The 12,745-nt window shown below is 41.2% G+C and overlaps 1 protein-coding gene across 4 annotated transcripts in view; it reads left to right on the forward strand.

Moving 5' to 3' along the window:
• Positions 1–12,745, forward strand: part of LOC115168165 (vitamin D3 receptor A) — a 97,803-nt gene that overhangs the window by 48,576 nt on the left and 36,482 nt on the right. Inside the window, exon 1 of one of the 4 annotated variants that reach the window (XM_029723175.1) lies at positions 7,520–7,845. The exons of 2 other annotated variants lie outside the window; for them this stretch is intronic. Coding sequence is in view for 1 of the 2 variants with exons in the window: in XM_029723173.1 (XP_029579033.1) it covers positions 9,216–9,270 (55 nt within the window). In the remaining variant the exon portion in view is untranslated. Of the gene's footprint in view, positions 1–7,519; positions 7,846–9,046; positions 9,271–12,745 lie in introns of those variants that run through there. One more of the 4 variants, XM_029723173.1, reaches the window with a different exon arrangement.

Raw genomic sequence — 12,745 nt, forward strand, 5'->3', positions numbered from 1 at the left:
ACTCCATTTATAGACAGTTTGTCTTACCGTGGACCGATGAACATCAAGGCTTTTAGAGATTCTTTTGCAACCCTTTCCAGCGTTATGCAAGTAGACAATTCTTAATCTTAGGTCTTCTGAGATCTCTTTTTGTTCGAGGCATGGTTCACAACAGGCAATGCTTTTTGTGAATAGCAAACTCCAATTTTATGATTTTTTTAAAATTATTTTTTAAATAAAATTTTTTAAATAGGGCAAGGCAGCTTGAACCAACATCTCCAATCATGTCTCATTGATTGGACTCCAGGTTAGCTGACTCCTGACTCCAATTAGCTTTTCGAGAAGTCATTAGCCTCACATACTTTTTCCAACCTACACTGTGAATGTTTAAATGATGTATTCAATATAGACAAGAAAAATAAAATGTGTTATTAGTTTAAGCACACTGTGTTCGTCTATTGTTGTGACTAAGATGAAGATCAGATTAAATCTTTACAAATTTATGCAGAAATACAGGTAATTCCAAAGGGTTCACATTTTCTTGCCACTGTACTGGTGGCCTCCCCTCCACACAAGATGACAACCTCAGGAGAGCTATGGTGAGTTGATCTAATTTGGTCGTGTTTTCCCCAGTACACAGTAGTCTGAAGTGGACTGATATATGGGTCTTGTTAACCAGGGTTATGCGTTTTTCACGGAGAAAAGGAAAGATAAAACACTGAAGAAATCTTGCTGCGTTTTATACAGTTGAAGTCGGAAGTTTACATACACCTTAGCCAAATACATTTAAACTCAGTTTCACAATTCCTGACATTTAATCCTAGTAAAAATTCCCATGTCTTAGGTCAGTTAGGATAACCACTTTATTTTAAGAATGTGAAATATATAAATGAATAATAGTAGAGTGATTTTTATTTAAGCTTTTATTTCTTTCATCACATTCCCAGTGGGTCAGAAGTTTACATACTAATTGAGTGTATTTTGCAGCATTGCCTTTAAATTGTGTAACTTGGGTCAAATGTTTTGGGTAGCCTTCCATAAGCTTCAAACAATAAGTTGGGTGAATTTTGGCCCATTCCTCCTGACAGAGCTGGTGTAACTGAGTCAGGTTTGAAGGGCTCCTTGCTCACACACGCTTTTGCAGTTCTGCCCACACATTTTCTATAGGACTGAGGTCAGGGCTTTGTATTGGCCACTCCAATACCTTGACTTTGTTGTCCTTAAGCAATTTAGCCACAACTTTGGAAGTATGCTTGGGGTCATTATCCATTTGGAAGACCCATTTGCGACCAAGCTTTAACTTCCTGACTGATGTCTTGAGATGTTGCTTCAATATATCCACATACTTTTCCTCCCTCATGGTGCCATCTATTTTGTGAAGTGCACCAGTCCCTCCTGCAGCAAAGCACACCCACAAAATGATGCTGCCACCCCCGTGCCTCAAGGTTGGGATGGTGTTCCTCGGCTTGCAAGCATCCCCCTTTTTCCTCCAAGCATAACAATGGTCGTTATGGCTAAACAGTTCTATTTTTGTTTCATCAGACTAGAGGACATTTCTCCAAAAAGTATTTATCTTTGTCCCCATGTGCAGTTGCACACTGTAGTCTGGACTCGTTTTACTGTGGATATAGATACTTTGGTACCTGTTTACTCCAGCATCTTCATAAGGTCCTTTGCTGTTCTGGGATTGATTTGCACTTTTCGCACCAAAGTACGTTCATCTCTAGGAGACAGAACGCGTCTCCTTCCTGAGCGGCTTGATGGCTGCATGGTCCAATGGTGTTTATACTTGCGTACTATTGTTTGTACAGATGAACGTGGTACCTTCAGGCGTTTTGGAAATTGTTCCCAAGGATGAACCAGACTTGTGGAGGTCTACAACGCACAGGTACACCTCCAATTGACTCAAATGATGTCAATTAGCCTATCAGAAGCTTCTAAAGCCATGACATACTTTTCTGGAATTTTCCAAGCTGTTTAAAGGCACAGTCAACTTAGTGTATGTAAACTTTTGACCCACTGGAATTGTAATACAGTGAAATAATCTGTCTGTAAACAATTGTTGGAAAATGACTTGTCATGCACAAAGTAGATGACCTAACCGACTTGCCAAAACTACAGTTTGTTAACAAGAAATTTGTGGAGTGGTTGAAAAACGAGTTTTAATGACTCCAACCTAAGTGTATGTAAACTTCCGACTTCAACTCTGTGTAATATCAGAAATTAGCACTGAATGTTGCTGATTCCTTCCTGCCTCTTCTCTTTCTGGAAGCTTTTTAGAAGTGAAGTGATGGAATGTAAGTTCTTTACATCTTTAGTCTGTCTCTTCATTGATAGAAGCTCTGCAGATTTAGTTTTTAAACTTACATTTTAAGCTTTTCATTCCCCAAAGCAAGCTTTTCCTCTCCCCACCTCTCCCTTGGCACAGTTTCACTGCATTTGTGAGATTCATCTATTTTTATTCAGTTTATCAATACATAATCAAAACTCTGCACCTCAACCTCCGCAGCAATACTCCTGGAAAGAGTAACCTTGTCAGTGTCACCCCACCACTCCAGCTCCAAACCGCTATTTGAGAAAATATGATTGAAAGAAAAATGATTTATGACGAAGCCAAAGTGTCAAATGCCAAGGTCTCCAGAAGACTACTGTAGGCATGGACATGTAGGACCACTCAGTTCTCTGGGTCCTCATGCTAACCCAAATGCAGCCTACAGGATACAATGTGAATCTTATATCAATGAAATAACTATTGTTTTATACCATATTTTCATTGAATAAGACCTACAGTGCCTTAAAAGTATTCGCACCTCTTGACTTTTTGTTTGTTTTACAGCCTGAATTTAAAATTGATTAATGTGTTTTTGTCATTGGCCTACACACAATACCCCATAATGTGAAAGTGGAATTATGAATTATTATTTTTTACAAATGAGTTAAATGAAAGGCTGAAATATCTTCAGTCAATAAGCATTCAACCCCTTTGTTATGGCAAGCCTAAGTATGTTCAGGAGTAAAAAAAGTGCTTTGTTATGGCAAGTAGGTCACAAGATGCATGGACTTACTGTGTGCAACAGTGTTGAACATGGTTTTTGTATGACTACCTCATCTCTGTACACCACACATAGTTCTTTAGTCGAGCAGTGAATTTCAAACACAGATTCAACCACAACAACCAGCGAGGTTTTCCAAGGCCTCGCAAAGAAGGGTCCGTATTGGTAGATGGGTAGGGGGAAAAAAGCAGACATTCAAATCTCTTTGACCACGGTGAAGTTATTAATTACACGTTGGATGGTGTCAATACAAAGATATATATTTTTCAAACTAATTTGCCGGTAAGGGATTTCACTGAGGCCAATGGTGACTTTAAAACAGTTTGAGTTTAATGGCAGTGATAGGAAAACTGAGGATGGATCAACAACATTGTAGTTACTCCACAATACTAACCTAACTGACAGAGTGAAAAGAAGGAATCCTGTACAGCAGGTATTCCCAAACTGGGGTAGGGGGTAGGGGTGCATTCTTGGCTTTTCTTTCCGTCACATTTTCAAACAGTACATTTTATGTTTTCCAACGGGGCTATACATTTGGGTGAGGTTTTTTTTCTCGCCGGAGTAGCCTCTTTTCACTGCCAAAAATAAAATCAAAGCAACAGATACCATTAATAAGAAGGGGCTAGAAGAGTCTTACTGTATTGGTGAGCTACCGAGTGGCTAGGACAGGCAAGCTACATACAATTGTGGAGGGCTTAATTCTTCCTGCTGCTGCGGATATCAAATCAAATGTATTTATATAGCCCTTCGTACATCAGCTGAAATCTCAAAGTGCTGTACAGAAACCCAGCCTAAAACCCCAAACGGCAAGCAATGCATGTGAAAGAAGCACGGTGGCTAGGAAAAACTCCCTCATATGGCTGGGACAATGCTGGGGGAAAAGGCCCAAAAAACTATGCGGACAATTGCTTCATCAAACACTGTTTCATGACGCATCAGTGACATGGTAGGAGATGTTTTGAAACAATTACTGCTTCGCATATAAGTCAGTGAATTATGTTACAGCTGGATGAGTCAACAGACATGGCCGGCCTGGCACAGCTTCTGGTATATGCCCGTTACGTTTATGGGGGGGGGGTCAATTTAGGAACACATCCTCTTCTGCAAACCACTGGAAACCAGGACAACATGAGAGGATATTTTTAAAGTACTGGACAGATTTGTGACATCAAATGGACTTTGGTGGTCAAGATGTATCTGTACTGATGGCGCAAAAGCCATGACAGGGAGACATAGTGGAGTGATAGCGCGCATTCAAGCAGTTGCTCCCGACGCCACTTGGGTACACTGCAGTATCCACCGAGAGGCTCTTGCTGCCAAGGAATGCCTGACAGCTTGAAAGACGTTTTGGAAGCTACAGTGAAAATGGTTAACTTTGATAAAGCAAGGCTCCTGAACTCTCGTGTATTTTCTGCATTATGCAATATGGGCAGCGACCATGTAACGTTTTTACAACATACAGAAGCGCTGGTTATCAAGGGGCAAAGCATTGACACGTTTTTTTTAAATTGAGAGACGAGCTTCAAGTTTTCTTTACTGACCATAATTTTCACTTGTCTGACCGCTTGCATGATGACGAGTTTCTCATACGACTGGCCTATCTGGGTGATGTTTTTTCTCACCTGAATGATCTGAATCTAGGATTACAGTGACTCTATGCAACTATATTCAATGTGCGGGACAAAATTGAGGCTATGATTAAGAAGTTGGAGCTCTTTTCTGTCTGCATTAACAAGGACAGCACACAGGTCTTTACATCATTGTATGATTTGTTTTGTGTGCAAATGAACTCAAGCTTACGGATAATGCCAAATGTGATATAGCGAAGCACTGAAGCATGATTCATCACTCCAGAGAACACGTTTCCATTGCTCCAGAGTCCAATGGCAGCAAGCTTTACACCACTCCAGCCAATGCTTTACATTGCACATAGTGATCTTAGGCTTGTGTGCTGCTGCTCGGCCATGGAAACCCATTTCATGAAGCTGACGTTGCTTCCAGAGGTGAGTTTGGAACTTGGTAATGAGTGTTGCAACTCAGGACAGACACGCTTCAGCAACCGTGCTTCAGCACTCAGCGTTTCAATTCTGTGAGCTTGTGTGGCCTACCACTTTGCGGCTGAACCGTTGTTGCTCCTAGACATTTCAACTTCACAATAACAACGTTGAAGTTGACATTTGAAGTTGACATTTTTAAATGGTTGGGTAGGGTCTAATTGTAGGGACGTACCAAGGTTCCCAGATGGCACTAACCCTCGGTGAACAGCGTCAAGTACTCATACCGCTAGTTACCGCTAGTTAGCTGGCTAGCAAGCACTCGTCATGGAAATGGCGGTGATGAAACGTGATTTTGGACCAGTCCCTGACAAGTGACAATCCGTACACCAAAATGTTGCTTCAAAGTGCTATTTTGTAACCTGCTATGTTTTTTTTGTGTCTCTGAAAATATTTGAATGACAGAGCTTGAGGAATACCCTTTGCAAAGATCAAATATAACGCACCAGATTTTGCGGCCTTCACGAAAGGGCTGTCGTCAACGTTACCACAGAGATGAACGTTTAGCACTGCACTTGCTTTACATTTAGGCATAGCATCCATGGTTTGCTACGACACCCCAAACCCTACCATGACACCCCACACCCTACCAATGACACTTCACGTAACTGTATATAGCCAGTGCACATTTTTGGCACTTTGTTGTGCTGTCACGCTTCTATTGACTCGGCACTCACCGTAGAAGCACCAACAGTTCGTTTGCAGTAGTTCACTCCTCTTCGACTGTGGTGATGTGCAGTTCGAACGATTCGTTCTTTTTGAACGACTCTCTTTACTGACTTGAGAATCCTAATTCGTTTTTCAGTGACTTGTTCATTTTCGTCGTTTGTCTGACCTGCTGGCAAGCAATGCATTCCGCCAAAAGTCGTTCACAATCCAGTCCAGTTGCGGCCACTACTAGACCTAGCAATCAACAAATGTACATTGTTTGAAAGCACTTTTACAAGTGTCAGTCACATGACAGCTCCAATAAGCCCTTTATGGCAGAGATATGTATATAATGATGTCTCCGACGTCTCCGCCCTAACAATGGGAGTCGTTGGCGGGAAGGCAGGCGACAAGTTTGTCCAAAATAATCGCATAGAAACGTATTGAGCTTATTTTGGGCAGATTTTGGCGAGAATGAAAGCACTTGCTTCGCCTATTCCTCTGCTTGTGGTGAACGAGAGGCTTGTAGAATCATGACTCTTTCGAGTTTTCAGTTCATTGTTTGCCATTTAAGGGGTTCTCCATGCTCTGGGCATTAGTAACTCAAATTAACGAAATTAGTGAAAAGATATGTAATTTTGACTGAAGGAGTGTCAGATCAGTCAGTAAAAAGAGCCAAACTTCCCATCACTATCTGACTGGTGTAGTTGTGTTTGATGATAGTGTCCAGCCAAGGCAAGATGGGTTTATAGCCATGTAAAGAGCGTGCTCTTCAGGAAAAATGTCATCGAATTTAAAAGAAATAGCTTTTCTACATCTTATGTAGGTTATTTTTGGTGGATTAAACGCAGACACAAATACATCCATAAAAGGCTAATATTAGCCTATTTTGTGTTTGTTAGTCTACTGATAAATCGGTCGGGCTATAGTTGAGATGAGCAAGATGCAAGTCTGCACTCACACAGTCACACACAGTATCTGCACATGGGTTTGCTTCACGCTCTTCAGTATAGTAGTCACAGGACCAAAACAGTGGAGAAGTTGAGCCTCACTCTTCAACGCTCTTAGTAGTTGCGGAAATTGACCCACTATGCTGTTTACTTTCTGCATCTACATCATCACTGAGTCAACCTTTTTTAAATGAGTTTTTTTTTTGAGTGGCTGAAGTGAAGATGAATGTGTTCTTAATCATACATCTCATCAAGTTGCCTGTAGGGCTATTACTGCCATATTAAGCATATTTTATTTCAGCAGGCTAATATGTTTGTTTGGCTTGGTGCCTTTTTTCGCTTAACGGGAAGTTTTGGCAGAGTGCAAAGCTCAGATCTAAATCTGTTCCCCTTTTTAAACCAAGTAAACCTCTGAATGTTCTTGTTGGGTCCACCCCATTAGACAAAGTTGAGGTCTTTGTGCTGTACAGAGAATGTGACGTTGGGGAGTTTCACAAGTATGTTTATAGAGACTCATCACCTGATTGTATCTTTTGAAGTGCTCATCCTCTGCTATGTCTTGTCTTGAGATGATGTGCACTCCCCTACACTTTCCATCATCTGTTTTGTTTTTCTAGTTCAGTACTGTAATAAAATATAAACCTTCCTTTTGATTGAAGTCAAGTACCTACTCTTGATTTAAAGGCTTGTCGCTTAACTGTTGCGGTTTCACTAGCTAGCCTTCCTTTGCCAATGGCCATTTATTTAGATTAATGGAATTACATGGCAGAGTTTTATGAGCATACATTTGTACAGTCTCCCTATGTTATTAGCACATTTGTCGTCCTAGTCTCCTATGTGGGGGTAAAAGTGGGCCTCTTCTCCATGCCAGTTCTGGAGTTTGCCCTGCTGACCACATGAGTATGTTAAACATTAGCTATCACCACTCACCTCTCTGACTTCACTATTGAACAGGTATAGACCGAGACATTACTGCAGCTGAAGGGAAAGAATGAGAGCGGGAGAGGGTGAATAAGAAAGCCACTAAAAGGAGAACGAGGACTAGGGAGAGAGGAGAAGACAGGGATTTTCTCTCTGACCTTGGGGTATTTTGTCTGGAGCCTGTCTGTATTTTCTAATTCGGAGTAAATGGATCCACAGACCCCTCTCTGAGTTGCTCAGGTCAGTGATGCTTTATCTTACCCCGTTTGACGAAGTCTGACTGGATTATCAATACTATGTTTATAGTATACGGAACAAAAATATAAACATGCAACAATTGAAGATTTTACTGAGTTAGTTCATATAAGGAAATGTCAATTCAAATGAATTCATTAGGCCCTAATCTAATGAATTTAATTTGACTGGGAATACACATATGCATCGGTTTGTGACAGATACCTTAACAAAAAAAGGTAGGGCCGTGGATCAGAAACAGCTAGTATCTGGTGTGACCACCATTTGCCTCATGCAGTGCGACACATCTACTTTGCATAGTTGATCAGGCTGTTGATTGTGGCCTGTGAATGTTGTTCCACTCTTCATTGGCTGTGCGAAGCTGCTGGATATTGGCGGAAACTGGAACACCCTGTTGAACAGGTCAATCCAGAGCATCCCAAACATGCTCAATGGGGGACATGTCTGAGAATGCAGGCCATGGACGAACAGGGACATTTTCAGCTTCCAGTAATTGTGTACATATCCTTACGACATGTGGCCGTGCATTATCATACTGAAACATGAGGTGATGGCGGCGGATGAATGGCACGACAATGGGCCTCAGGATCTCATCATGGTATCGCTGTGCATTCAAATTGCCATCGACAAAATGCAATTGGGTTTGTTATGCCTGCCCATACCATAACCCCACCGCCACAGTGGGGCACTCTGTTCACAACGTTGACTTAAGCAAACCACTCGCCCACACGACGCCATACGTGTGGTCTGCGGTTGTGAGGCCGGTTGGACATACTGCCAAATTCTCAAACTACTTTGTAGGCGGCTTATGGTAGAAATGAACATTCAATTATCTGGCAACAGCTCTGGTGGACATTCCTGCAGTCAGCATGCCAATTGCACTCTACCTAAACTTGAGACATCTTGGGCATTGTGTTGTGTGACACAACTGCACATTTGTGTGCTTTTATTGCGCAAGGTGCACCTGTGTAATGACACGCTTCTTAATATGCCACACCCGTTGGATGGATTATCTTGGCAAATGAGAAATGCTCATTGACGAGGATGTACGCACGTTTGTGCACAGAATTTGAGAGAAATAAGCTGTTTGTGTGTATGGATAATCTCTGGGATCTTTTATTTCAGCTCATGAAACATGGGACCAACACTTCACATGTTGCATTTATATTTTTGTTCAGTATAGTTTTAGGTTTTCTTGTGGTTTCTGCCTAATAGTGCCTATGTGAGGTGCTCTACCTTTTTATTTCGGCAGATTTATTTTTACGCTTTGTCTCTTGAGCAGTTTCTTTGGGAGCTTATCTTGTGTTTGTGCATTGGGCTATTAAACCAGCCTGTTTTAGATGCCCAGCCAATGAATGTGTGAACACAAGCTGTCGTCCAACAAAGACCACCCGGTGAGCGCGCTGAGCGGTGAGTGCGCTAGTTGGCAGCTCCGCTCGCTGAATGTTTAGTGAGCCCTTCTAGTGCTTGAATGTAAGTGCCTAGCTTCTTGGGTTTTAATGGTGATGCTAAATGTGACTCTTCAAGGAAAAGTGATGGTGGCCAAAGTAAAATCTAGTGTATTTTTATCATGGCCGGACTTTGTTGCTCCACATTAGCTGTCAGTTCAGGTTATTTGTTCATGGACTGTGGCTGCCTGCTGGGTGTTTCATTGATGTTTGGTTTAGAGGTTGACCGATTTTTATGATTTTTCAATGCCGATACCGACTATTGGAGGACCAAAAAAAGCCTACGCAGATTAATCGGCCTTTTTTAAAAATGTGTATTTATTTGTAAGAATTACAATTACAACAATACTGAATGAACACTTATTTTAACTTAATATAATACATCAGTAAAATCTATTTAGCCTCAAATAAATAATGAAACATGTTCAATGTGGTTTAAATAATGCAAAAACAAAGTTTTGGAGAAAAATGTAAAAGTGCAATATGTGCCATGTAAGAAAGCTAACGTTTAAGTTCCTTGCTCAGAACATGAGAACATATGAAAGCTGGTGGTTCCTTTTAACATCAGTCTTCAATATTCCCAGGTAAGAAGTTTTAGGTGGTAGTTATTATAGGAATTATAGGCCTATTTCTCTCTATACGATTTGCATTTCATATACCTTTGACTATTGGATGTTCTTATAGGCACTTTAGTATTGCCAGTGTAACAGTATAGCTTCCGTCCCTCTCCTCGCTCCTACCTGGGCTCGAACCAGGAACACATCGACGACAGCCACCCTCGAAGCAGCGTTACCCATGTAGAGCAAGGGGAACAACTACTCCAAGTCTCAGAGCGAGTGACGTTTGAAACGCTATTAGCGCGCACCCACTAACTAGCTAGCCATTTCACATCAGTTACACCAGCCTAATCTTGGGAGTTGACAGGCTTGAAGTCATAAACCGCGATGCATTGCGAAGAGCTGCTGGCAAAACGCACGAAAGTGCTGTTTCAATAAATGCTTACGAGCCTGCTGGTGCCTACCACCGCTCAGTCAGACTGCTCTATCAAATCATAGACTTAATTATAATATAATAAACACACAGAAATACGAGCCTTAGGTCATTAATATGGTCGAATCCGGAAACTATCATCTCGAAAACAAAACGTTTTTTCTTTCAGTGAAATACGGAACCGGTGTCCGTATTTTATCTAACGGGTGGCATCCCGAAGTCTAAATATTCCTGTTACATTGCACAACCTTCAATGGTATGTCATAATTATGTAAAATTCTGGCAAATTAGTTCGCAACGAGCCAGGCAGTGAACGCAAGAGCAGTGACACATGTTAGCAGGCAATATTAACTAAATATGCAGGTTTAAAAATATATACTTGTGTATTGATTTTAAAGAAAGGCATTGATGTTTATGGTTAGGTACATTGGTGCAATGACAGTGCTTTTTTCGCAAATGCGCTTGTTAAATCATCACCCGTTTGTCGTAGGCTGTGATTCGATGAGAAATTAGCAGGCACCGCATCGATTTTATGCAACGCAGGACACGTTAGATAAACTAGTAATATCATCAACCATGTGTAGTTAACTAGTGATTATGTTAAGATTGATTGTTTTTTATAAGATAAGTTTAATGCTAGCTAGCAACTTACCTTGGCTTCTTTCTGCCCTCGCGTAACAGGTAGTCAGCCTGCCATGCAGGCTCCTCGTGGAGTGCAATGTAAGGCAGGTAGTAACCAGAAGGTTGCAAAAACGAATCCCCCCCTGAACAAGGCAGTTAACCCCCGTTCCTAGGCCGTCATTGAAAATAAGAATGTGTTCTTAATCTGACTTGCCTAGCTAAATAAATCGGTGGCCAAAAATACTGATTACCGATTGTTATGAAGAAAACTTGAAATCGGCCCCAATTAATCGGCCATTCCGATTTAATCGGTCGACCTCTAGTTTGGTTCTATACTGTAATTCCATAATTGACAGAATTCTATAGATCTTTGCTGGATCTCCACTCAGCAGATAGGGTTTTCTCACTTGGGTTGAAATCTGACATGAAGAGACCCCACATGACTTTCCAGTCTAGGTGGCATTGTTGTTCCCCACAGGAGGGAGGAGCACTTTACTACGACATAGGCCTACTTTTGTATTTTGGCAAATCCCTGTCAGGTGTTTTGTTTAACATACAGTGCCTAGTGAAAGTCTACACACCCCTTGCACAGTCTTCACATTTTGCTGTTTGAAATTAGGATTAATTGGGATTTTGTGGTTCTTCATTTGGATTTTTTGATTTTTTTCCTAACGATCTACACAACCTACTTCACATTTTTTTTTACATACTTTTTTTTTGTTGTTGGAAAAAAGACCCCCAGCAATAAAAGATTGATTGTGTACAGTACCAGTCAAAAGTTTGGACACACCTACTCATTCAAGGTTTTCCTTTTATGTTTGACTATTTTCTACATTGTAGAACAATAGTGAAGACAGCAATACTATGAAATAACACACATGGAATCATGTAACCAAAAAAGTGTTCAACAAATCAAAATATATGAGATTCTTCAAAGTAGCCACGGTTTTCCTTGACATCTTTGCACACTTTTGGCATTCTCTCAACCAGCTTCATAAGGTAGTCACCTGGAATGCATTTCAATTAACAGGTGTGCCTTATTAAAAGTACATTTGTGGAATTACTTTCCTTAATGCGTTTGAGCCAATCAGCTGTGTTGTGACAAGGTAGGGGTGGTATACAGAAGATAGCCCTATTTGGTAAAAGACCAAGTCCAAATTATGGCAAGAACAGCTCAAATAAGCAAAGAGAAACGACAGTCCATCATTACTAAAAGACATGAAGGTCAGTCAATACAGACAATTTCAAGAACTTTGAAAGTTTCTTCAAGTGCTGTCGCAAAAAACGTCAAGCACTATGATGAAACTGGCTCTCATGAGGACCGCCAGAGGTTACTGCACCTCCAATTACAGACCAAATAAATGCTTCAGAGTTCAAGTAACTGACACATCTCAACATCAACTCTTCAGAGTAGATTGCGTGAATCGAACTTCAGGGTTGAATTGCTGCAAAGAAACCACTACATAAGGACACCAATAAGACGAAGAGACTTGCTTGGGCTAAGAACACAAGCAATGGACATTAGACCAGTGGAAATCTGTCCTTTGGTCTGATGAGTCCAAATGTGAGATTTTTGGTTCCAACTGTCGTGTCTTTGTGATACGCAGAGTAGGTGAACGGATGATCTCATGTGTGGTTCCCACCGTGAAGCAGGGAGGAGGATGTGTGATGGTGTCGGGGTGCTTTGCTGGTGACACTGTCTGATTTATTTAGAATGCAAGGCATTCTTAACCAGCATGGCTACCACAGCATTCTGCAGCGATACACCATCCTGCCTGTCCTTCATCCCAAATATCTCCAAGCCTTATGAGCTCTTTTCTATGCTA

Source organism: Salmo trutta, chromosome 30 (genome assembly GCF_901001165.1).
Source record: "Salmo trutta chromosome 30, fSalTru1.1, whole genome shotgun sequence".
Classification (NCBI taxonomy): domain Eukaryota; kingdom Metazoa; phylum Chordata; class Actinopteri; order Salmoniformes; family Salmonidae; genus Salmo; species Salmo trutta.